We start from the raw sequence: 27,580 nt of genomic DNA on the forward strand, positions 1-27,580 counted from the left end.
ATTATGTGATAGTAATTACGTGTTTGTGTATAAAAACATAACATAACATACACAACAAAACATGAAGCTATATATCAACAATACAATCAAAAGCATTTAACAACAGTTCAATTTATAATATAATAACAAGGGGAGCTGGCAATATCCTTCAGATGTAATCACTCTGAGATGTTTGCTATACAGTAGAACTTGTTTCCCTTAATGTATGGCAACAGTCAACATATTTAGCAGCTAATAATGCACACTGACTTTTCTCTCCACATAAATATGTCAGTTTCTCGGGATCAGGGAGGTTCATAAACTCAGGATATATATTATTTATTTGATCAAAGAAAATCTCTCTTAAATGTTTATATTTCTCACATTATAATAAGAAGTGAGATTGTGTTTCAACATCTCCCTGATGACAAAGTGAACACAGCCTGGCCTCCTTGGGTAGCCAGTACTGCCTGTGTGGCCTGGTTCTATGGCCAGGCTGTGTCCCCTCAGTCTGGACCCTGGTTCTATGGCCAGGCTGTGTCCCCTCAGTCTGGACCTGGTTCTATGGCCAGGCTGTGTCCCCTCAGTCTGGACCCTGGTTCTATGGCCAGGCTGTGTCCCCTCAGTCTGGACCCTGGTTCTATGGCCAGGCTGTGTCTCCTCAGTCTGGACCCTGGTTCTATGGCCAGGCTGTGTCCGCTCAGTCTGGACCTGGTCAACGTTTTCCACAGTCTTCTATCAGTCACTGCAGTCAAGTATCCTGCTACCGTGTACTCTCTGTTTAGGGTCAAATAGAAATCTAACTTACTTTGTGATTTGGTGGTTTCATGCCAATATTTGATATCCTTTTCTTTTTGTTTTCAGATGATTTGGTTGGGCCAGGTTGATTGGTGTTCGTCCTGAGGCCCTGGTATTTGTGGGCAGAGTTTCAGGATCAACTAGGGCTCTTCTCCAGATTTTGGGGATCTTGAGTTGTCGCAAGCAGGAAGAGAGGAACGCTCTTAACCAGGACTTCAAGAAAGGCGCAGCATGGAGTATAAGCTCCGGGCAGATAGAATCAGGCCCTGGGGCTTTCCCTGGCCTTACATGCTGGAGGGCAGCAGCAAACTCCTCTGGTGTGAATTCACCAGAGATGTTACCACCGCTAGGAGTTGTGTCCTTCCAGAGGTCAGACACTTCTTTAGCCACGAGACGTGACGATCCGCGGTCTTTGCCCTCAGGTGTCCCACTTTTCACAAATTGTGATGCGATTTTGTTTGCAAAGATGGGGCAGTGATGGGGGGAGTGTCTGGACCTACCAGTGAGGTTGTTAAGGATGCTCCATGCCTTGCGGCTGGAGTGTGAGAAGTCGATGGAGTTAATGGCCTCCTCCCAGCGCTCTTGTCTCCTTCGGCTGAGTCTAGACAGCAGGGCTGAGGCAAGTCTGTCTGACTCAGCTCCTGGGGGGGCCCGGAGGAAGGCACAGTAGAGACTCTCACGCTCCTCATCCCAACACGGTTTGTAACTATTGCGACGTCCGCGTGGGATGGATTCTTGGCCTCTTTCACCAGTATGCTGCAGAGTTCCCGGTACGCCTCGTCCACGTTGTTGGTGTTAGGTGGTGGGAGGCACCTTGTGGATCTATGGGTAAGGAGGCGGTAGCGTTTCCAGTTGGCCTTTCAGAAGTTCCATCGCTTCACCGGTTCACTCGGGACGAGGTCCACCAGTTTAGGCATGGTTATCAACGATGGTCGATGTTGGGACCACGGGAACTTTCCTAGCACGCGTCTATCAGGGAGCCGGTTATCAACGCCGACGCTCACGAATGCCAAGTCAGGATTGGTCCCAGTTTTCCAGCGACCTGAGACAAAGCTGGCTGAGCCCTTGGGATCGTACAACAGGGCCAGGCTGTTGGCAGACTTTGCTTCGCTTACGGTGGTTAATCGCAGCTACTGACCATGAGAAGGTGTCTGCCTCGCCACGAATGAACTATTCATTCATTCATTCATTCATTCATTCATTCATTCATTCATTCATTCACACAAACAGATTATATATAAAGCTTCCCTCTCCCCATCTCTCTCTCTCTCTCTCTCTCTCTCTCTCTCTCTCTCTCACTCTGGTGTTGAATGCCCAGAGAGAACCACAACATGGCCATTCAAAATCCCCAAAAAAGACAGATTACTAAATGTACTACATGAATTGCAAAACACTATAACATAAAGTAATTGTGAGTAAAATAAATTATACTGTACACAGCTTCCCTTAGTAACTGGTGATGAAAACAGTCTGGAGCATTTCTATTGGTTCATTTTTATGGTTTTAATATTCAGGGATTCTCCAGACTGGTTTGTCTGGACAGGTTGGTTTCCTTAGATTATCACCCCAGCAGTTTCTTAAAGACTTCCTGTAGGTTAGAGGATAGGTACTTTGCCACAGTCATTGTTGTTTTCAGGGGGGGGGGACATTTGAAATAATTCATCAAATAATTCAGAAAAAAATACAGATTTTTGGTTGAGCTCCACAAGTCATTTTTTCTGGGAAGGCGTGTCCTACTCTCCAATTGTCAAATGAAGATGTTTGTTTGCTTGCTGTATCACAAATGTATTTGATTTATGATTGACTGTTTGAATGATACAGCCATATCATTTGATTGATTTATGATTGACTGTTTGAATGATACAGCCATATCATTTGATTGATTTATGACTGACTGTTTGAATGATACAGCCATATCATTTGATTGATTTATGATTGATTGTTTGAATGACTGCTGTGAGGTGACAGTACTAGGTACTGCACCACCTGTTTGAATGATTGACTGTTTTGAATGAGGCAGGGGTATCATGTGATTGATTTATGATTGACTGAATGATACGGGTATATCATTGTGTTCTGTGTAACGTGTAGGCTGACCTTTGATGCCCTCAGTACAGGTCCTAGCTAACCAAACACACGGAAATGATATTTTATATACTGTAACACTGTACACTGACACACGCACGCACAGACACACATCTTCTGGTAGCTCCAGAATACATGTTCATGATCAGCTTCCATACGCCCACATACCCTCCAGAATAGTTGTTGTATAGATAGAAGCCTTACTCTAAACTTTGTTGCTCTAAAAAATCTCACGATATTCCTCTGTCTTAAGTCGCTCCATAGTTTTATGGTTTCAATATTTAGGGACTTCTCCAGACTGGTTTGTCTGGACAGCCTGGTTTCTGTGAAACAGGATCAGTGAGATTCTCACCCCAACAGTTGATGTAAGTGGATAGGAACGTAGCCATAATCTTTCTTTGCTGTTGTTTTCAGGGGGTAGATTGATTAAATTATGCCTTTTGTCAGTACTTGAGTTATCATATTGATGTAAAAATGTAAAATAATTAATTGAATAATTCCGTCATGCATTCTCACTTTTACATGATAGCCATTAGTCATCTAGTTCTACTATAACTGAAGCATATAATCAGGCACTTCCCTAATGGCATTATAGGCTTCATGTTATGTACTGTACACTTTCAATTCCCCATCAATCTGATGATCATTATCTTCTTTTTACATAAAGACCTTTATGTGAGAGGCCTCTGACACCCCAACTCTATGTATTCTATCCCTGTGTTACCTCCTAAGTTCTCATCTACTGTGCATTTACACTACAAGCCTGAACAGCCATGTGAGCGTCTTCCCTAGATACAGATGATGAGGCTGGAAATGACTCATCTGATTGGTCCAAGGGTCCTACACAAGAGACAAAAGAGAGAGAAAAGAAATGTTCAGTTCAGGGTATAATTCAAGTCTTCTCAGTTCTCCTCTCTGTGAAGAAATGACATCAAACAAAATTACATGCTTTGCTTGATAAATACAACATTTTTGGTGGAAATACATCATAGTCTTTCATCATAATGTCTCAGGTTTGTAGTTTTCAGATAGAAACACTTCTCCAGATGCAAATGTTTCCAGAGCTTGCTCTTCGACATCAGTCCCTCCCATATTGTAAACATGAAACATTTTCCCGGTATCTCATTTGATCCCAAGCACACGGTCCATAAGCAGATACACACATTGTGGCATAGGCATGGCACGGATCAGCTCAGACCTTGTTTTGCTGAGGAAACCTTGCACGACTGGCCAAAATGGCTACTCAGGATATTGTTGATTTGGATCTAATTGGTTAATTGAGTTTTAAGTGGTCAGTTGATACCTGTGCTATTCCTTGTGCTGCCCTATAAAGAGATATGTCTGTCTGTTGCTGTAACACTGTCAATATGGTTGGCATGGCTGAATTTAGGAGAACTGAGTGTGACAGCCTGAAGAGATAAACATGATGAGTAAACAACGCTCTAACTCAATACAAAGTAAAACTGAATTAAATGTGACCGCCGCTGGTAATTTGGTCCTCAACTAGGCAAAGGTCATTTTTCAGTTTTTTTACAGATTATGAAAGTGCAGATTGTAAGCTTTCAAATGAGGTCTCATACATTGAAATCTGAACATAGTTGAAGAAGATATGCTTATTTGAATGCTAGTACTGCCAAATCAACTTAGCTGAGAAATCTCCCTCAAAAGTTCTCCAACATTTTCACACCTCTGACTGCCAGGTAATGGGCGTGAACAATGGCCTGGTAACCCCTCCCCCAGCCACTCCCCCACTGGACGATCTGTCATTATCTGTCAGAGTGGCTGTCAACTCTTTGAGTCAGTATTAATCTTGTTCTCAACTGCATTCACAACACAATATAAGATGAAGTTCAAATGTAACATTCTTTATTGTCACATACATGATATACATTACAAGCATAAGTAGTAAAGTGTACAAAAAAAGGCAACAATCTAAGTGTTAAAGTGTACAGTCAGTTGTCTGTTGTATAGACAAGGTGCATAGTGTTCAATGTGATCAAGTGCACAACAAAGTAATAACAAGGTGCATAGTGTTCATTGTGATCAAGTGCACAGCAAAGTAATAACAAGGTGCATAGTGTTCATTGTGATCAAGTGTACAACAAAGTAATAACAGTCCCCAGCTCAATACTCAAGGTAATAACTGTTAAAGGACATGTGACGTCTCGTCCCTCATCAGAACAGAACTCTCTGATCTTGTTAAAGAGATATGTCTGTCTGGCCATGTCCAGTCCGGGTGGGGCTTGCACAGGAAGACCTTCTCTGGGGGGCAGGACATCAGGCTTGCGCAGCAGCTGAAACTCAACTGCCGGTGCATCACGGTGTTCTCTGGCCACAACCATGCCAGGTCTCTCTGCATCAAAACTGCAATAGAATAGAAGGAAGAAAGTACATTAAACTATTGCCCACAGTACTGGCACTCCATATACATAAAATAGTACCAGAAAGTGTTGATTAAATAGACTAGCTAATGCATGATAATTACCTGAAGTGCTGGTAACTCTAAATCTGTGGGAGTGCCCGGAAGTAGGGTTTCAGATGCTTTTGCCAGTTGTAGCATTCAACAAGCACGGTGCCGTCTTCCAGTCCAACAAGCTGGGGGATGTTGACGTGCTTCACAGGAGAGCTGTCCCTGACGACAGCCATGTGAGCGTCTACCTAGATGCAGATGATGAGGCTGGAAATGACTCATCTGATTGGTCCAAGGGTCCTACACAAGAGACAAAAGAGAGAGAAAAGAAATGTTCAGTTCAGTGTATAATTCTTACTTAGTGTGACAGCCTGAAGAGACAAACATGATGAGTAAACAACGCTCTAACTCAATACAAAGTAAAACTGAATTAAATGTTTGTCAATGTTTAAAAACAATGCTGTATTTATGTAAATGACTGTTCTCTGATTGAGAATTAACTGTTAGTGACCGACCATACAGTAATAATGAACGTACAATGTTTGACCTCTGCCTAGCAACATGTGACATGTGTTTTTCTGAAGCAGAGATTGGTTGGTTTGGTTAAGAGTCAGTTTATTATCTGAGTGCTCTGCTCTCTTTCATCTAGTTGAGAAGTTGAACGCTGGAGGAACATGTCCTTGTCAACTGTGTTTTCCATTTGCATGGCTGTGGTTCTGTCCACGCAAAAAGCAGGTAGGCTACATTATCATAAACTACACACCGTGAGTCTGTATAATACAGTCTGTATAAAGTCTATGGTATTACCAGGTATAATTAGCTTTCCATCAATGAACTAATGACAGTGATCTTATTGTTGCATATTGTTTCATATAACATTTGTATTAATTGTTTCTGAATTATTCTTTGACATGATTATCATGAATTATGAGAAAATAAAGTGTGTAATGAATTCAGATGAAAACTGTAATTATGCATTATTTGTTCTTCAATATTTCAGGTGGATATGAGCTGTACAGGGTGCAACACTGCTTATACTCTACAGAGCAACCGCATGAGTACATAGACTCTCATATTTATAATAAGATTGAGTTCATGAGGTTCAACAGCACTAAGGGCAGGTTTGAGGGATACACTGAGTTTGGTCTGCATAATGCTAAGATCTGGAATGATGATCCTGTTATCATGGCTGTTATTCGAGCGGAGCTGGAGAGTGTCTGCAAGCACCACGCTGAGATCCTCCTCCCTGCCGTTCTGGAGAAGACAGGTGAGCTGCCCTCCTCACCACAACAACATCACATCTCTCACTCACCAGATGATACGACACCTCTTTCATCTGTTCACTACAAAACCTGTAATGAAGCTTCTGTCTGGTGGATATGTTACGGTCAATGTGAGAAAACGGGGAATGTGAGCTTTTCCCGGTTATTGCGCACATCCCCGACCTCGCGGGGAATGTAGGAGGAACATGTGCGTTTCTCACATCTCCCGGGTAATGTGCACATTCCCCCACCTTGAGGGAGATGTGAGAAATTGGTTAGTATTCCTCACATCTCCCGTACGGTCGGGGATTGTGCACATTAACCGGGAAATGCTTACAATTCCCGACCTTGCGGTAAATCTAGCAAAGTCCAACCGTATGCAAAACCTCTGCGCAGCCGGGTGGTGGGAGAGGGCTAGAAGCGCTTAGAGAGTTTAAAGACCAATAATAGAGTAGACATATTAAAGACCAATAATAGAGTAGACATATTAAAGACCAATAATAGAGTAGATATATTAAAGATCAATAATAGAGTAGACATATTAAAGACCAATAATAGAGTAGACATATTAAAGATCAATAATAGAGTAGACATATTAAAGACCAATAATAGAGTAGACATATTAAAGACCAATAATAGAGTAGACATATTAAAGATCAATAATAGAGTAGACATATTAAAGACCAATAGTACAGTATATATAATAAAGACCAATAATACAGTATATATAATAAAGACCAATAATACAGTATATATAATAAAGACCAATAATAGAGTTAATTAATAGAGAACAGAACCCTGATCAATATGATATGAATGATAGTGTTATATGAACTAATGTGTTGCTGTTTTTCCTCCACTATCAGTGGAGCCCTCTGTCAAACTTCTCTCAGTGACCCCCTCTAGTGGCAGACACCCTGCCATGCTGGTGTGCAGCGCCTATGACTTCTACCCCAAAAAGATCAGAGTGACCTGGAAGAGGGATGGACAGGAAGTGACCTCAGACGTGATCTCCACTGAGGAGTCGGTCAACGGTGACTGGTACTACCAGTTCCACTCCCAACTGGAGTACACGCCCAGATCCGGGGAGAAGATCTCCTGCATGGTGGAGCACGCCAGCCTGGACAGACCCCTCGTGAAGCACTGGGGTGAGTTCACTGTCCAGCTGTTGTTAGGGTGTTGTCATGGTGTACTAGGGTGAGTTCACTGCTCAGCTGTTGTTAGGGTGTTGTCATGGTGTACTAGGGTGAGTTCACTGTTCAGCTGTTGTTAGGGTGTTGTCATGGTGTACTAGGGTGAGTTCACTGCTCAGCTGTTAGGGTGTTGTCATGGTGTACTAGGGTGAGTTCACTGCTCAGCTGTTGTTAGGGTGTTGTCATGGTGTACTAGGGTGAGTTCACTGTTCAGCTGTTGTTAGGGTGTTGTCATGGTGTACTAGGGTGAGTTCACTGCTCAGCTGTTGTTAGGGTGTTGTCATGGTGTACTAGGGTGAGTTCACTGCTCAGCTGTTGTTAGGGTGTTGTCATGGTGTACTAGGGTGAGTTCACTGCTCAGCTGTTGTTAGGGTGTTGTCATGGTGTACTAGGGTGAGTTCACTGCTCAGCTGTTGTTAGGGTGTTGTCATGGTGTACTAGGGTGAGTTCACTGTTCAGCTGTTGTTAGGGTGTTGTCATGGTGTACTAGGATGAGTTCACTGCTCAGCTGTTGTTAGGGTGTTGTCATGGTGTACTGGGGTGAGTTCAGGTGAGCAGGGTACGAGTGCTGTGTTGTGGCTGGGTACCTGAATGACCCTGACTGTGACTGTGTGTGCTAGCGTATGATAGATGGTGGTCTGTCAGAAGCTACATACAGGACAGCTACAGTGTCATCACATGCTAACAGAAGGGTCATTTCTCCTTGACAGACCCGTCCCTGCCTGAGTCTGAGAGGAATAAGATCGCCATCGGGGCGTCTGGGCTGGTGCTGGGACTGGTCTTTGCTCTGGCTGGACTCATCTACTACCAGAAGAAGAAATCCAATGGTGAGTCATCAGCTGTGTGTAGAGAACATGTACAGTCTTCATAGTCATCTGTGTGTAGAGAACATGTACAGTCTTCATAGTCATCCAGTCTTCACAGTCATCTGTGTGTTATGTACGCAACACACTGTAAAATAATCATGATGTAAGAAAGATTCACTTATACATTGAGAGATGTTTTTTTCAAGAATACTGCTCCTGTGTTCAGTGGATGGTGGCAGCAATGTTGATTTATTTGTTGAAATATCACATAGTGATTCTGTCACCTCTGTCTCTTCACCCTCTCTGTGTTTATTTCACAGGGCGGATGCTGGTGCCTGCTAGCTAAGGTGAGACTCCTCTTGTCACAGAAAAGTTTCACCAACTACTACAACTGACTGTGCCTGATGGTCATTGTAACGGTTTTCTTTTATCTTCTCAGGTTTGCAGGTCTGTTTCTGAATCCACTGCTGAACTAGACCTGATATTAGAGCTTCCTTCTAACCAGAAATCTCAGTTTAAATGAAATAACGCTAAAATGCTTGAGCGTAATACAATATCTTTGCTCCATATTAACCAATACTGTCTTAAGAAGGCCATACATATGTGTTATGAGTTTGTCTCTCTATATGCAACAAAAATATTCCCTTTAATACGCAAATAATGCATTGTCCTGTGTATCCTGAATCAATAATGCACTGTCCTGGGTGTTATTAATCAAAAATGCACTGTCCTGGGTGTTATTAATCAATAATGCACTGTCCTGGGTGTTATTAATCAATAATGCACTGTCCTGGGTGTTATTAATCAATAATGCACTGTCCTGTGTGTTATTAATCAATAATGCACTGTCCTGGGTGTTATTAATCAATAATGCACTGTCCTGGGTGTTATTATTCAATAATGCACTGTCCTGGGTGTTATTAATCAATAATGCACTGTCCTGGGTGTTATTAATCAATAATCCACTGTCCTGGGTGTTATTAATCAATAATGCACTGTCCTGGGTGTTATTAATCAATAATGCACGGTCCTGGGTGTTATTAATCAATAATGCACTGTCCTGGGTGTTATTAATCAACTGTACCAGGGTTATAAGATCCACATATCAATAATAGTCATGTATGAGAGTTGGAGTCAATTCCCTCTGGTTTCTAGTCTAAACTGGGTGTCTGTGGAGAAACAGCATTAGCAGGACAAGTGACTGGAGGACATCCTGAGTCTGACACCAAACATCACTGACAACTTCAGACACTCTTTGTGGCAGGTTAGAGGTCTGTACAAAGGCCTGTTTACTTGGTTCCTACAGGTCTTAACCTGTCTCTGCTAGAGGATAACCAGGCCAAGGTTTATCACACTGTATCCATCCTTTGCCAACAAATATGCATTATTGTAATGTTACAGTATATTCACCTTAAGTCAATAATCTACATGAGAATCCACTGTACTTGGGAGCTTCAGGACTGCTTCAACTTCAGGACAGGTCTTCAAACCTAACATATACTCCAGTATGAGAGTCCTTGTTGCACTAATGTATTGCTTTTTTTCACCATTTATTAACTAATGATTAACATACAGTCAAGTGTTGGTAAATGTATGATAATGATAATCTAATGTTGGCATTCAGAGGGGAGTAAACTACTGTTCAGGAGAATAACTCAGTTGTATTCTTTGTTTTCATTTGTTTGTGAGATACAGCAGTGTTATCAGCTAAAGCTTGTCTTGTGTCTAATGTTAGAGCCAGTCAACTATTACAGTACGCAGAGCTCTGTTTAGATGAACTATTACACTTCAGTTGGTGTCTGTTTAAATGAACTAGGCTATTACAGTACGGTTGTAGTCTGTTTAAATGAACTAGGCTATTACAGTACGGTTGGTGTCTGTTTAAATGAACAGTACAGTTGGTGTCTGTTTAAATTAACTATTACAGTAGTCTACGGCTGGTGTCTGTTTAAATGAACTAGGCTATTACAGTACGGTTGGTGTCTGTTTAAATGAACTAGGCTATTACAGTACGGTTGGTGTCTGTTTAAACGTGGTGGTGGTTTCAGGTTCTGTTATTGGACTATAACATTAGCTTAATGATTGATACAAAATGTCTTTCTCTTATAATTCTTTTACCTCTTGCTTAGCGTGTGCACAATCTACTGTAGGAGCTAACAGAAGAACATCTTACCTGTTTGATGTAGAATGTGACTAATAAAGAACATGTCACTACTCGTTGTGTCTTGTCACTACAAGAGGACTTTGTGATAACATTGTGCCACTTTTGACCTCAATATTACTATTAGTAGTGTGATGCCCGCAAAAGTTTGGACCACATGTCAGGACCAAAATTTATTTACTACCTGATATAAGAAACATATTCATAGAAATTTCTGCACTGTAAGTCAAGTCACAATTATGTTTGGTTTCTGTGATTTATTGCGCAAGACAAGCCAATTAAGCTAATTAGCAAAGCTAATTTCTTACAGTGTATATGTTACGTTCCACTTTAGTTAGGCCTACAGTCCAATATGTTTGTCCGTTTCGTGCTTTTGTTCTCTCTTTCTTGCTCTCCTTGAGTTCTAGGCTCCTGTTCCCCATTGGTCGTCTGTCCTGTCCGTCATCGTTAGCTGTGCTGGCAATCATCCCTGTTCCACGTGCCGCCAGCTAATCGTCTCGTCCTGTCAGCCAATCATCTCATTGTGTCACTTTACTGTTGTCCAATCAGGGTGTTCTGCTGTTTATTTAAACCTTCGTCTCCCCTGTATGTTTAGGTAGTGGCATTTGATTTTTGTTAGGTAGGCTGTCTGTTCTGTTTTGTACTCCTAGATTCATGTTATTACCTCACGTTCTGTTCTGTCTTTGTAGCCCCTTTTTGTTATGGGTTTATGTCTGTCCTGTTGTTCCGGTCCCCCCATAGTTAGTTCCAGGGGAGGGTTAGGGAGGTAGGCTAGCGGCCCATGGGTTTACATTCTCACACGTAGGTAACTCGATGTCTAAATACACCAGGTAAGCTTCTTTGGTCAGGTGCTACCTTTTGTATTTTAGTGGGCTTAGTCTAGGAGGGATAGTTTAGGGATGGATAGTGAGGACGATGGTTTGTACATCTAGGTAAGTAAGTGATTAGGGTAGTGTTCAAGGGATTAGAATAGGAACGGGTTTAGGTACTTTGTTATTTTGGCACCTGTACCCCGAGGAGAGCTTGTCCTCATGTTTTCATTGTTTAATGTTGTCTCGTTACCTCTTACAGTATCACCTTTTTGGTACCACAATAAACCTAACAAGGTTATTGTTACTTGGTCGTCCGTCTACCTTTTTGGATATTAGTTGTGTTTGTTTTAGCCACTGCTGCCATTAGTCTGCTTTACATTACCCATACTTGGCCACATGCAGGCACTGCTTGTTGCGGTTGCCCCTCTCCCTCTACACCCCTAAACATAACAGCCTGAGAGGGGCCGTAACACACACACACACACACACTACTGCTGTACACAAACACACTCACACACACACACGCTACTGCTGTACACAAACACACTCACACACACACACGCTACTGCTGTACACAAACACACTCACACACACACACACGCTACTGCTGTACACACACACACACTACTGCTGTACACACAGAAACACACAGGCATGCGCACACACACACACACACACACTACTGCTGTACACACACACACACAAACACGCAGGCACGCGCACACACACACACACACGTAAAATTAGGGTTTAGCCTACAGCGGATGAATGGTCAGGGTTAGATAACGTTACTTTATTAACAGTGTGTTCTTGTGTGCGACGTTAGTATCGGTGTTTCTTGCGGCCTGTTTGTGCTCGACCTCACTCTCCCTGGGTCTGTCGCCCCTCTCTCTCTCAGGCTGGCTCCACAAGGAGATGAAGAACAGCAGCCGCGCCTCCCTGAAGCTGAAGAAACGCTGGTTCCTGCTTACCCACAATTCCCTGGACTACTACAAGAGCTCAGAGCGCAACGCGCTGAAGCTGGGCACCCTGGTGATCAACAGCCTGTGCTCCGTGGTGCAGCCGGACGAGAAGGTCTTCAAAGAGACGGGTCAGAATGTGCTACGTGCTAACATGCTAACATGCTACAGTGTTTCTACGCAACGACACGCTGTTAGCATTCTGCGGCGTTACGACACGCCTCTCATGTTATTGTGTGTCACGCAATTAGCATGCTAGTCACACAACGTTGTGTTATTTTCATGTAACGATATGCTACCACATCATGCTTGTATGCTAGTATGCTACGTTAGAGTGTCTGATTAAGGAAATGCTACGTAGAACACAATCCCTCCAGCCTTATTGAGAATCGGTGGTTTAAACAGACGACGCCCCCTCATGTCCTAAATCCTCGTGCCCCTCCCCCAGGTTACTGGAACGTGACCGTGTACGGTCGCAAGCACTCGTACCACCTCTACAGTAAGCTGCTGAACGAGGCCACGCGCTGGGCCAGCGCCATCCAGAACGCCATCGACACCAAGGTCCCCATCGACACCCCGACCCAGCAGCTCATCCACGACATCAAGGTAAAGAGGGCGATCACCATCCATCATGAGATCATGTTCTGATGCTCTGTTAGTCATGTCTACAGAGACCTGGTCCAGGTGATTGTTAGTTAGTTAGTTAGTTAGTTAGTAAGTAAACTATATAAATAAAATTTATTTACTTACTTACGATCACCCGGACTTGGTTTTCACTCCGCCTTCTTGTTGACATGACTAACAGACCATCAGGACTGACATTCAAATGCACGTGCTAATGGCTCACAATCTACAGGCGCAGTTACAAAAGGACGAACACACCGCGGTTAAACACACAGAAACCTAACAGGGCTCCCCTGACCGTAAATACACCCAACATGTGAACCAGGACGTCTGTTTGCGATCTGAACCCCTCGCGTGTGTTCACAGGAGAACTGTCTGAACTCAGAAGTGGTGGAGCAGATCTACAAGAGGAACCCCATCCTTCGCTACAGCCACCACCCGCTCCACTCTCCCCTGCTACCTCTGCCCTACGGAGACATCCACACCAGCGGTGCGTTCATCACATTCTATTACCCTACACACATTCCTAGTATGTGTGCACTACATACACGGACAATAAATCGGATCTTGAATGTTGTATTGATGTAGGGACAGATACAAAAACACACTGCGAACAACAGTTGCCTGACGCATTGCGCCACAGTGTGTATAGATCAGTGTGCTTGATCAGTCAATCAATCAACCAATCAATCAAGGCGGAGGGCGTGGCCGACCCCGTGCCCATCATCCAGGGCGTGCTGCGGACGGGCCAGGAGCTCAAGCCCCTGCGGGACGAGCTCTACTGCCAGCTGGTGAAGCAGACCACGCGGCCCCCCCAGCCCGGCAGCCCCGGGAACCTGTGCAGCTGGAGGATCCTGGCCTGCATGTGCTGCACCTTCGTACCCTCGCGCTCCGTCCTCCGCTACCTCAAGTTCCACTTCAAGAGGTGAGGACCTCCGCGTCTGCTCCTTTGTTCTGAGTCAGGAAAATATTCATCTCTCCTCATGGTCCCTCTCTCTCTCTCTCCCCCCCTCCCTCTCTCCCTCTCTGTCTCCCCCCCCCCTCTATCTCTCCACCCCCTCTCTCTCTCTCTCTCTCCCTCTCTCTCTCTGTCTGCCCCCCTCTCTCTCTCTCTCCCTCTCTCTCTCTATCTCTCTCTCTCTCCCTCTCTCTCTCTATCTCGCTCTCCCTCTCTCTCTTTCTCTCTCTCTCTGTCACTCACCCTCTCTCTCTCCTTCTCTCTCTCTCTGTCTGTCTCTCTCTCTGCTCACAAACGGTAAAAAATAACGACAAGGAATGTCTAACCGTGGTCGGTGTGTGTGTGTGTGTGTGTGTGTGTGTGTGTCCACCCTCCCCAGGACGCGGGAGCTCTTCCCCGGTACGGAGATGGAGCGCTGCGCCTCCTTCTCCCTGGAGGCCCTGCGGAGGACACGCCCCCGTGAGCACGTGCCGTCCCAGGAGGAGGTCCGCGCCATCGTGGCCCGCCAGGACATGACCACCACGGTGTACTGCCACGGAGGAGGATCCTGCAAGATCACCATCAACTCCCACACCACGGCCGGAGAGGTGGGCGGGGCGGGGGGGGGGGCGCAGGGGGAAGCGCAGGGGGCGGGGGGAGTCCGGAGGGGGCGGGGTCACGCCCATGTAGTTACATAGTGTGTACAGGAGGCATACGTGAGACATTTTTAACTGATTTGTTTGAGTGATTGTTGACTAGAGCTGGGTATACAGTCGAATTTCAAGAATCAATTTGATTCCTATTCACAAGGTTCGGAATCGATTATCACGATTCGATTCGATTCAATATCGATTCGGTTCGTGTTACTAAAACCTGTTTTTTTTATTACATGACTGCCAAGTTATGCAACACATCAGTACTAGGGCTGGGTATCGATACTGATTTCCAAAAATGAATGAATGAATAAATGAATGAATCAATGAATAATTGAATGAATGAATGAATTAACTATTCATTCCTTCATTTATTCATTCATTCATTAAATAAAAGATCAATTTTGGGATTCATGAATTGATTCTGAATCATTTGATTCAGAATCGATTCAGAATCGATGAATTGATTTTTTAAACCCAGCCCTATTGTTGACGCGGTCGCGGTGTACCGCCCTGCTATCCGATAGTCATAGTTCGGTTGAAAACAGGTTGAGCATAGACAGCAACACTGATACCTCATTCTAACTCTCTCATTCTGTGTGTGTGTGTGTGTGTGTGTGTGTGTGTGTGTGTGTGTGTGTGTGTGTGTGTGTGTGACCCAGGTGGTGGAGAAGCTGATCAGAGGCCTGGCTATGGAGGACAGCAGGAACATGTTTGCCCTGTTCGAGCACAACGACACCACTGACAAAGCCATCGAGAACCGCACCGTGGTGGCCGACATCCTCGCCAAGTTTGAAAAGTAAGTGTGTGTGTGCGTGAGTGTGTGTGTGTGTGTGTGTGTGTGTGAACTTGCTTGGGCATTCTTGAATACACTCTTAACACAGTTTGTCCCATCTGAAGGCTCTCTGCCAGTCAAGAAGAGCAGAACACTGGCTGGAAGTTCTACTTCAAACTCTACTGCTTCCTGGACACTGACAACGTTCCCAGGGACAGCGTTGAGTTTGCCTTCATGTTTGAGCAGGTATAAACTGCAATCATCATCCTCACATTTAAAATACATGTGTTTCCTACCATTGCAATGGTCGGTGGCTGGAATGATTACCTCCGCTCCAGGGCAAAGCCCCGCAGGGCAGAAGGTAATGTTTTCGCCCCTGTCTGTCTGTGTGTGTGTCTGTAGGCAGACAGGATTAAACAAAAACTACCGGCCCGATATGCATGAAACTCGGTGGAGGGGTGCAGCATGGGTCAAGGAACTCACCATTAAATTTTGACCATGATTCATTCATAGGTGGCTCTACAGTACCCATATTACTGTAACTTCAGTGTAGTGGGGGATTTAGGTTTCAGTTTCCTCATAGGTTTCAGGTTCTTGGCGCCACTTGCAATACCGAGCTTGGCCACTACGCCAAAAACTGGCTGTTCCTGGCCATGGGGGCTTGCTTCATGTGCCACTTAACAACTTTCATTGGATGAATGGGCCGCCATCTTTGCATGCCTTATCCACTCCTTCCCCCTCGTTTCTCCTACATTAATTCACACTGCATCTCTTTCGCTCAACCTCTCTTCCTTCCTTCTCTCTCTCACCCTCTCTCTCTCTCTCTCTCTCTCTCTCTCTCTCTCTCCTCCAGGCCCATGAGGCAGTCATTAGAGGCCAGTACCCAGCCCCAGAGGAGACTCTCCAGTTCCTGGCTGCCCTGAGACTACAATACCTCCTCGGGGACTACAACTCCCAGTCCGCCGTGCCTGAGATGTCTCAGATGTTCCCCATGGCCCGGCTGCGCGCCCGCATCCAAAACTCGGCGAAGACCTTCGCGCCGGGCACGGGCTCTGTGGCGGAACGCTCCGGAACCGCGGAGAAGAAGCGCTCCAGCTTCCTGGAGGGGACGCTGAGGAGGAGCTTCCGCAGCGGGTCGCTGAGTCGGCAGAAGCTGGAGGAGGAGAACACGCTGGAGGGGTGGATGAGGGAAGAGATCGCCGCGGCCCGGGCCAGCCTGCTGGACAAGTGGAAGAAGCTGCAGGGGATGAGCCAGGAGCAGGCGATGGTCAAATACATGGCCCTGGTCAAAGAGTGGCCCGGCTACGGCTCCACACTCTTCAACGTGGAGGTGAGAGTTCTGTCCGTCCCATCCACTACCCTGATTCTGTGGTGAGGGAAAAAACGCTTTTAATATGACATTTGTCATGGGGGCCTTTCATATTCTGGTCCTCAGTGGGTATGAGGTAAATGTTTCAAGAAGATTTCCTGATCATTGACCTGGAACCGCAACACATGCATACATCCCCTCTTCCTGTGTCCTGTTGTCCAGTGTCGGGACGGAAGCTTCCCTCTGGAGCTGTGGCTGGGAGTGAGCAAGGAGGCCATCTCGGTCTACAAGCGCGGCGAGCCCTGGCCCCTGGAGGTGTTCCCCTACGAGCTCATCCTCTCCTTCGGGGCCCCGCTGGCAAACGCGTACAAGATGACCGTGGAGGGCCGGGAACTGCTGTTTGAAACCAGTCTGGTATGTAGATGCTGAGAATCCCTCCGTTTTGGGAATGTTTAGTATCCAGTCACGTAGAAAATGTAACAGTATTTAGACGTCATTCACTCCTGAGTTAGAGGGCTTTCCCGCCATTTGGTAACACAGGCTGAGAAAACATCTGATTTGATGGCTTTTATATACAGTCGCAATGTGTTATGAATGGAGCTTGTATTGTGGGTCTGTGGTTGAATGCGCATCATTGAGAGTGTCCACGTCTCTGAGCTGAGACAGTAAGAACCGTCAAGTCCTGACCCTTGTCTGCTCTGTCCCCTAGGTTATGGACATCGCCAAGCTGATGAAAGCTTACATCAGCATGATCGTCAAGAAACGTTACAGCAACTCCCAGTCCGTCAGCAGCCACGGCAGCCAATGCAGTGCCTGGTGAGGCCTTTGCCCCCTGACCCATTCAACCTTTAACCTTTGGTCACCCGCCGACGGCCTGGAGAGGTCGAGAGCGGCCAGCGATCGCCCTGCCAAGACAGCCAGCCTCGTTTTGGAGAAATGCTTTGGGACTCTTTGGGCTGGACAAGGAAACGCATATAACACAGCTCTTACTGTAGCGCTGACCAGCTTGCACTGTCTTTCTGATGCCGTGCTAACGCTTCGTTACGGGGAAGGCGTCCCATTCGATGTCACCGAGGCAGTTCCTGTACGTGTTGAGGAAGGTGAGCAGACAGTCAGAATGTAAAAAGGCAGCATGGATGGAGAGACCACAGGAGACCGCTGTTGTATTTGAACGGGTCAAGCTTCATTTAGACCCACTCCTTTGCCTAGGAAAACTCTGGGACTGCTAACTGGTGATCCTTACTATCTTTGGCGTTACCAAAATATGTAAATATATTCAACTCAGTAGTCAAAAGCATTTCAAGTTCTGTCTTTGAATGCGATGGCGTGTGTTTGTTTGAAGAGGACTTTGCCAGAGACATCGATGTCACACAAGTGCCTGGTTATGAAAACGAACGCAAACCTTTGCTAGAGCAACTTCATACGCTGTTGTACTTCTGGAAAAATAAATATTAAGACAGTAAGAACGGTTCCAGGTTCGTGACACTCTTTGGCAAAGTTGTAGTAGATTCAGAAGGTGCTTTATGTATTTCCCTCTACCGACGGTCTTGTAATGTTCCTGCAACGTCGTTTCAACGACCCACAGCATTTCACTGAGCTCCGCGGGCGGCAGCTCCTCCCAAAGATACGCAGGACTTCTCTAACGCTGTGCCTTCATGTATATTGTGTACACTTGTTCTTTTTGACCTGTTTTGACTCTTAAATGTGCAATGTTATATATATATATATTATATATATGAATATAATCAAGTGTCTGTATATTTGATAAATCTCTGCTTTCTCTTTCCTGGATTATGACTACACAGCGATACTGACGAGATAACCTTGTTATTCTCCTCCCAAGTCAGTTTCAAAGCTGACGTTGGAAGTAACATCAGCGATATACAATACTGCTCTCGATGTATCTTTTTTATTCCATTTGTATTAGCTGTGTGATGTATTAAAAATAATGTTTCTAACAATAAATGCATCTATATTTATTGGAGATGTGAGTTATTGTCTGGGGCGTATACGGATCAGAGCTTAAGAGTGAACATTACCTGCTACTCACTTCACAACCCGGCCCAAAAACAACCCCTAGCTCATATCCTTCTTACAGCCGGCTCTAACAGAACTATGGCTGTCATGGCGGAGGCTTCCCTTTGTACAGCGGACCGCTGCCTGCGTCAAGCCTGAATACTAGTTCTACCTCTCTGGTTATCTCTGCTAGGGATCGTTTTCCAACCAGTCAGAAGGGAACTGGAACAGTCTGCAGGACTGGAGGGATATCAAGGGTGACTGGACAGAACTGGACAGAGCCTTTTTATGTTTTGATGAGAAAGCAGTAGCTTGATATCAGACAGAACTGACAACTCGTTACACTCCGTTGAGAACTTCAAGAATCAGAGACTTTTAGTGGGTGGATTCAAACGTCTGGACACCGGCGAAGAAAGCAGTAGATCTTGGTAGAAACATGAAAATAAAAACAGTACAGCTTTGGGTTGGAACTCACAGGTTGTCTGAGTACCGACGGGGGGGGGGGGTCGTGTCCACAGTGGAGAGGGAAGGGCGTGGCCATTAACCTCGCATCACCAGGGTCTCCTCAGGACAGCTTAGCCTGGGGCCTATTCGCTTTGCAGTTGTGGTTTCCGGTCTAAGCGGATAGTGATCCCCGCTTCCAAGAACAAGCCCAACCGTCAACCTGCGATGCAGCAAGGCTAGATTTCCCTTCACTATCAGTTTCAGATCCTGTCTAAAGCCCGTCTACTCAAAAACGGGATTCGGCGGATGCATAGACCTGCCCTAGACTGGTAAAATGCAAACCGATTGGCCCCAGACTACCTAGAACCCGCCTACTCCTAGAACCCGCCAACTCCTATAACCCACCTACTTCTAGAACCCGCCTTCTCCTAGAACCCGCCTACTCCTAGAACCCGCCTACTCCAAAATTGTATCTGGCTGATGCAACCTCGCCTTAGCCTGGTAAACCAGACTCTAGATCAAAAATTGATCTAGAGTGAAAACGACACACACATAAATCTGCGATACGTCTGGTTTACCAGGCTAAGGCGAGGCTGCATCCGCCGTATAACATTTTGGAGTAGGCGGGTAAAATTTGCACAATTTGATGAAATCAGTGCCCCCCTGCCCCCCTTTCACTATTGGATGAAATGATTATTCAGGTGTGCCTGATCATTGTGCTGCAGTCAGGCACGCCTGATTAATCACTTCATCCAATAGTGTAGGACAGGAAATAGAGAAGCATGTCTGATTTCAGGAAGTACTGGCGTTGTGCATATAGCCTATTGCATCTGCTCAGGAAAATATGGACACTGTAGAAGAATTATTTGATCTAAAGTCAAAAAGGATTTGCCAAGGTTCACTCCAACAGGTTAAGTCTGATTTATTGAGAAAACATATGAGCGCAAGGACTTCAGGATAACGCACGTGAGTGGTATCCAGCAGAAGTGAAGTAGGCTCGTCTTGCGCCGTCTTATATTCAAGCAATTACAGGTATGACGCTTCCAGGGATGTGATTGGCTAACCTATCTGTACATGTCATAATAAATGGCGGACATCATCAACAGTGGTCGAGAATACAGACATGTGACATGAGAAAAAGCGGTAAATCTTGCAGGGACAATGGGACAAAGGATGGTTATTCTAAGGCAGACATGTCTAGGTGTGTCGACCTCCTGAAGAGAGGTCATCCTGTCATAAATGAGATAAGCACAGCTATGTGAAAGGTTGAGGGAGGTGGTGAATTTCTATGACACACTCCTACCTTCTAACCAGGTCCAGTGGATGCCCCACTGTCGCCCGCAGACCACCCTGAGTCTGATAGATACCCCTGTGTCTGCTGTGGATGTCGTAACATTTAGTTAACACACACACACCAGCCCACTTCCGGCTTTAGGCCTGGGCCATAGCAAACACACACCAGTATTTGACATAACTCTCCTATGATGTTTTAGCCTCTCTTACTCTGAAAATGTAATTTAATGTAATTTATAGCTTTATAAATGTTCTTAGCCGGTAGACGAATATACTCCAGGAGCTTGCTCAATGTTGAGAGGGGTCAGGGAAGAATTTTTACAGCTCACTTATCTGGCCCCCGGGTGATAGTTTTTTTGCTTCCCTCTGGAATATGTATGGGTGGGACATATGCCCACCTCCCTTGTTCTCTGTAAAGCGCATTGTGTTGCCTCTGGGTATGAAATGCGCTATACAAATAAAGCTTTGATTGATTGATTGATTGATGTGTTTATTGAGGATGAGATGTCTTTAATATTGTTGTTGTTCACTGATGGAGGGACAGGAGGAGGAAGAGCAGGGAACTTGAGAATTCTCCTTCTTCTGCTATGAAACACTAAAACTCAACTTTGAGGTTCACACAACTGCATATCAAATGTTTTTTTGTGTCCAGAGCAGGCCCCCAGGATTCAAAATCTAAAGTGAAGCCCTATTGAACCATGCCATCTTTGAAAAAAAACACGTCATTGATACCTTTGACACGCGCAGTCAAAGGTATTAATGACACGTCCTTGTAGTCCACAAACAGATTGCGTACATTGTAATGGAAATGACTGATCTAGTAAAAAAGGATTTACCAAGATTCGCTCAAAAGGTTAAGTCTGGTTTATTGTGAAAACATACGAGCGCAAGGACTTCCCGAACAACCCAACAGAGTGGTTTATTCAGCGAAGTGCCCGCTCTGTCTTTTGCTGTGCTTTATATGCAGTCAAACCACAGGTAAGGTGCTTCCAGGATGTGATTGGCTACTCCATTGTACGTCATATGAAATGGCAGGCGTGGCCAAGAGTACAGACATGTGACATGAGAAAAAGGCGGCAATTGGGGACAAAGGATGACAAAGGATGGTTATTCTGTTGTAGACAGATGGCCTCCTGGAAGCCATTTTGTATGTTAGCACAGCTATGTGAATATTTGGGGGAGGTGATGAATTACAAAAGGAGAGAGAGAACAAAGGTTTAAGGTGTTTGGATGTAAATTCCACAACATTCCCCCATTTGTGCCTGAACAGGCACACAAAAATAAAATATAAAATCCAAACACAAAATGTAAACATTCAGCTATGCTATACATGTGGAAAGGAAATAATCTCTCCACTAGGTGGAGCAAAAAAAAAAAAAAAAATTTATTTTTTATTTTATTGTTAAATATTTAACAAAAAAATAGATTATTTTCTTTCCACGTGCAAAATCACGCACCAAAACCCCTTGTTTTAGAAATATGACAGGAAACAAGGTAAAAAAGATGACATGATTATATACTATTTATAGTCTAAAAGTGGACAACCATTCACCAAAAAACCTTGATTTAAAGTTTGAACAAGGCAAAAAGATAAATGGTTACCCTTGTAAGAAGGGCAAAAAACCTCTTGGTCAATTTAGAGGAAAAACCCAAACTTATTTATCAACTCATGTTTCAACCATTGTAACTCTTGTAAACAAATATGATATTTTTTCAAGATAATTTCAAAGTTCATTCACTCTTGTTGTGAATAATCGCATGTAATGTCCTCTGGATCATAGCTTCCATGTTTGCGTCTCTGAATGTTTAATGTAGGTTCCAGTGTGTGCGGTTAGAGGTGCAGTCATTTGATGAGATTGTCCACGTTGTCATACCACAACCACGAGAAGGAGGTGACCGGCAAGGTCAGTCTCCGATTGCTCATCAGAGGAGAGTGTGGCGGTGACCGTCAAGGTCACTCTCCGATTGCTCATCAGAGGAGAGGACAGTGTGGCGGTGACTGTCAAGGTCACTCTCCGATTGCTCATCAGAGGAGAGGACAGTGTGGCAGTGACTGCTTTGCCCTTGAGATCTCTGGTTCGGCTGCATGGACCGTCCTCTCAGCTACTTTTGACAGCTATTCCACACAGGCCAGAATGTCCTGGTGCTGATTGTTCCATCTTTGACGGGTAGGTTCACCCCGCAACATCTACTTCTCTTCCATGTTTTCTGGCCTGTTCTCAGGCTGCTCATGGTAGTCTCTTGTCACCCCATTGGGCAGGTCTACATAGAGCGGTCAGCCAGCGAGCTCTCGGAAGGTGAGGAGGGAGTCCCTGTCCTGGTCCAGCAGGGTGAAGGTGCGGTGGGACACGGTGTCCGTGTGGACCCCACACAGCCAGGGCGCCAGCAGCACGTACAGGCTCTTGAACTGAGCCCGGTCCACACGGTACTGCTCCACGTAGGGCCGGCCCGGGTCGTGCTGCTGGAGGGCCACCTCGGCGCTCCCGCTCCCCCAGTACAGGCTGATGAAGTGCTCCGTCTGTGGATCCACAGATGAGAGAGACAACAGAGACAAAACAGAAGAGCAAAAGGAGAGTCCTCTGGTCTGGTTTCCCTGTTCCCCTTTGAGTCCTCTGGTCTGGTTTCCCTGTTCCCCTCTTTGAGTCCTCTGGTCTGGTCTTCCTGTTCCCCTCTTTGGTCAGGAACGGTTATCAGCAGTCTGTTGGAGATACTCAGAAACATGGTTAAGTGCAAGCTCCTGCTTTGGGGAAAAATTGTGTTATTCAGTCAGGAAAACCTAAACAGGGTGTCTGTTCAAGTGTCATTAGAGCCAGTCGGCTCGTCAGTCTATGTAGTTTGTCAGTGGGGAATCTAGCTTTTGTCCATTTACCGAATCGGACAGTAGCAGGGATCTAGGCTCTGCAGTAGCCTACAGTGACATCAGGGGCAGTGTAAGAATGACTTTAACACGCCCAGTCCCCAGTCATGATCAAGGCAATTGGATTTGGCTCTAGAATTTCTCTCGCGATTTTATGAAATAAAATAAAATAAACACATTCTCGTCTCAACAAAATAACTCCCCCTAAGGGTAGAAACAAATTTCCTGAAGTCAGGATAAAACAGAGATGGGGAAAAAAAAATGCATCACTCAAATAAAATGACACTTAAATGAACTGGCTTCATTTACAATTAAGAAAACATCAATTATCAATTAATCAAAAAATCCATCAAATATTCATTTGTATAGCTAAATATTGTATATCTAAAACTTCCCTCTTCTGCATTTGAGGACAGAGTATTGGGCACGCTTCGGACAAAATGGTCTCTTCCCTATGTCATACTTATCTGTAAAACACTCAGAAAAACACTCAGCCCCGATGAATGTGCCTCAAACTATAAACATGAGATATTTAACAAAAACATTAAACACATACAAATAACCAAATCATCACACAGCAACAAAGCAAATCGGGGGCCAGAGGTTACTAGCACATAGCCCCATCGAAAGAGAACAGCCCTCAGCGCTGTCTCATATCCTCTTCCCATGCTGGAGCAATCTTCAGACAACAAACCCCCCGGTGTCGCAGTCCTCTCTGACACCCAGAGAGCAATGTCCGTAGCAAGATGGTAAGCTCACCCCGTCCGAAACAGGGAGAACACTCCAGAAATGTCCAAGAATGACCCTCAAGTCATTCGTGACTCCACACAGTTCATAGCTTCATGCTGGTGAGGGGCAACCACTCCTTGGTAGCCCACACAATGCACTCCAGGAAAATCTGAAAACATCAACACAGAACTTCACAGAAACAGAACATCCTATAGAAATAGACTAAACCTAAATTACTACAAAACAGAACAATCTAACCAAGGAGACGTGTACACACACCTGAATCAAAAACACAGGTGAAATGTAGGCGACATCCTCAAGCTTTATCGAACAAGAAACCCTAAACAGAAATGACATATAATGCTAAACATCCAGTAACCTCATGTTCCTACATATATCAGAAAGAGATAGACAAGACAAACAACAGTTAACAGACAAACAACAGGTTCCAGGCAGTCCCCAGGAAGACACGATCCAGGCTCCTCAAAGACCTGCCGCCCAGGGTCCATAGCACCTGAAAAATAACACTCAACACAGACTGGGGTCAATAGCAGAGGGGAAGGCCTAAAGCCAACTCCTCACAAACACATCATCATTATGTGAATGAAATTCATACAGTAGAATGCATAAACGAACATCTTATGGCCATTCATTGACTATTGAAACATAAACTCCTGAATCAAAGCGAAAAACATAACCTTAACTCAAACACCTATTCAAACCCTGTCAGACTTTTGAGTTCGCACCAATACCTAAAAGATCATCCTCAGAAACATTCTCAACAACTTAAGACTCAAAGGCTCTACATCTATTTCATCCTCCCACCATCATGCACAAACCTTACGTCCTCAGCTACATCTGTCTTCTCCTGTTTATTTACCTTAAAAACAATTTACCTCTATCTTGGCTAGTTAAAATCTCCCTTGTGGGTTGTTCAAGGGAACTCCAGCAGGTGGCGCTCGACCCCAAATCTGAGGCTCTAGCCAATTCTTCCTTCCTGACCTGTTCTTGTTCGGTGTTTTACCTCGTAGAAAGGGGCGCGCTTAACTCGTATTGTAGAGGGGAGAGAGAAAGGACGTGGCTAATGGCGGGAGCATGAAAAGGGGGAAGAACAGCCTGGTTGGGTGTGAGCACGGAGCAACGAGTCGAGGGGGACAGATTTAATTTTAAAATCAGAGTTATTCTGCTGGGGAAATGGCGGAGAGACCGTCTGCTGAACCTCCTTATCTTTCCTTCCTGACCTAAAAACCCCTCTCGTGCTACTCTCTCCCAAATCTTAAAAGCAGACCAGTCTATAGAATTAACAGGCTTTTCCCTTAACCTAGACATCTCAAACACCTCTAGCTGAGCCCGAATCTTAGCTAAAAATTTAACACTAAATGTCAGATGGGGATGTAAGAAATCGAAAATGCTTTAGCGCATAACGAAATCTCATCAGGGCTAGACAAATTGCAAGCTAGCAGTAGAATCCTGTTATATATAGGCATATGTTAGTAGCCGGTGTTACAGGGAAAAACTCCCAAAATGTTGCATGTAAGACCCGGATGTTGTATGTGGGCGTGCGCGGGGAAATTCAGTTTAATAAAAGCTATACTGAAACAAATCCCTAATAAACACGACGCAGCCTAAAACCCCAAAACAGCAATGAAAGGAAACCTTATAGTTAACTCACGGCGGGAAATAATACAATTTCGAAAGAAACAAAGACACATTAAACCGCTAAGTAACTCACCCAGCAACTGGTCCTTTGTTCTCTGGCTCGATGGCGGATCACCGGAAGAGCGGAGTAGTAGTTGTTGTTTCCTTTTGTCTCCCAGACAACCAGCTAGCCTACTGGAAATCTAGCGGTTACAAATTTAACAGTCTAAACAGTGTACAAAATACTTACAACACTTACCTGGATAATAGGCGCGCTTAATAAACAATACAAGGCAAGAGCCGAAGCTCAAACAGTAAACAACAAACCGAACACGCCCCGTGCAGGGACACAGAACACAAAAGACGAACAAAGGGGACGAACACAGGACGAACACAGGACGAACACAGGCCCACGTTACAACACTCGGCTGACCCGCAGCCCTCTTGGTTGGAAGCTACCCAACCACCCAGGATAAAAGGGACAAACGTTTCTCCAAGAACCGCGGACCGGACACTACCAAGCCACTCCCCGTAGCTACCTTCGTTGAGAAAACATACAACGGCTCTGCGGTTTTAATTCCACCCGCGACCGGCCAAAGGGAAACCCGTTCTGTGCCAACTTTGGCGTATTAACTCAAAACCGTTCTAAGCTGCAACCGATAAACAACCTAAAATTGTACATCAACTGCAGGGGAACAAATCACGAGACCAAACTCACACTTCTTCTGAAAGGCATATACCCTAGTAACGAAACAAGGACGAAGTCAAAGAACAATACAATATAATATATCTACTGTTGTTCACAACTCCTTAGATAGTTACTAAACCCACCCCGGGGGTTTCTGTTTTCAACAATCCAGACCAACACAATCTGAAACGAAACCAAGGCAAATACCAAGCATAAAAGGATTCGTTTTTCAACGTACCGTGAGTTTAGCCGAGTGAAACCAAACGAGGCGGATTTCTCCGAACCAATGCGGATAGGCGCAAAGAGAGAAGATTTCCAGAGCTCGCTAATGCTCCGCACGTCTGGCTTCCTTCGTTGTTCACTCCAGGCGAACCTCACAGCAGCCGATCCCGTCCCGAGTCGCCAAATTGTAATGGAAATGACTGATCTAGTAAAAAAGGATTTACGAAGATTCGCTCAAAAGGTTAAGTCTGGTTTATTGTGAAAACATACGAGCGCAAGGACTTCCCGAACAACCCAACAGAGTGGTTTATTCAGCGAAGTGCCCGCTCTGTCTTTTGCTGTGCCTTATATGCAGTCAAACCACAGGTAAGGTGCTTCCAGGATGTGATTGGCTACTCCATTGTACGTCATATGAAATGGCAGGCGTGGCCAAGAGTACAGACATGTGACATGAGAAAAAGGCGGCAATTGGGGACAAAGGATGACAAAGGATGGTTATTCTGTTGTAGACAGATGGCCTCCTGGAAGCCATTTTGTATGTTAGCACAGCTATGTGAATATTTGGGGGAGGTGATGAATTACAAAAGGAGAGAGAGAACAAAGGTTTAAGGTGTTTGGATGTAAATTCCACAACAACATGGCGGTATAATATAAACTGTAGACTGCATTGAACATGGCTGCCTATTCATTTCAATGAAAGTTGCTCACCGGCGCATGAAGCCATTTGGCGTAGTGGCCTGTGATGGTCGCATCCACAGCCACACAACTGGTCTGGTAACCCTCTGACCGTACATTACATTCACTCACATTATATTCAGTCATTTAGTTATTATTGAGAAGTTTCCTTTGTTGCAGGCACACCACATGGTCAAACAAACAAATCACATGACAAGTTTTGTTCATACATTACACCATCTTTATTTAGCAGTT

The 27,580-nt window shown here is 44.9% G+C and overlaps 2 protein-coding genes across 2 annotated transcripts; both read left to right on the forward strand.

The window, feature by feature from the left end:
- Positions 1 to 5,947: 5,947 nt before the first annotated feature.
- On the forward strand, positions 5,948 to 8,879 carry LOC311329232 (H-2 class II histocompatibility antigen, I-E beta chain-like; the record flags this gene model as incomplete). Its single annotated transcript, XM_084463108.1, has 5 exons — positions 5,948 to 6,007; positions 6,273 to 6,539; positions 7,401 to 7,682; positions 8,438 to 8,554; positions 8,854 to 8,879. Exons 1-5 carry the CDS (start codon positions 5,977 to 5,979, stop codon positions 8,877 to 8,879), a joined length of 723 nt encoding a protein of 240 aa, XP_084319234.1. The 5' UTR covers positions 5,948 to 5,976.
- Positions 8,880 to 11,593: 2,714 nt separating this feature from the next.
- Positions 11,594 to 17,028, forward strand: LOC311329234 (unconventional myosin-X-like; the record flags this gene model as incomplete). The annotated part of the gene is made up of 10 exons (XM_084463109.1): positions 11,594 to 11,612; positions 12,405 to 12,596; positions 12,914 to 13,071; positions 13,456 to 13,579; positions 13,747 to 14,014; positions 14,427 to 14,634; positions 15,342 to 15,478; positions 15,580 to 15,700; positions 16,308 to 16,825; positions 16,986 to 17,028. 10 exons carry the CDS (start codon positions 11,594 to 11,596, stop codon positions 17,026 to 17,028), a joined length of 1,788 nt encoding a protein of 595 aa, XP_084319235.1.
- Positions 17,029 to 27,580: the final 10,552 nt, after the last annotated feature.

This window comes from Borostomias antarcticus (assembly GCF_949987555.1).
Source record: "Borostomias antarcticus genome assembly, contig: scaffold_219, whole genome shotgun sequence".
NCBI classification, from domain to species: Eukaryota; Metazoa; Chordata; class Actinopteri; order Stomiiformes; family Stomiidae; genus Borostomias; species Borostomias antarcticus.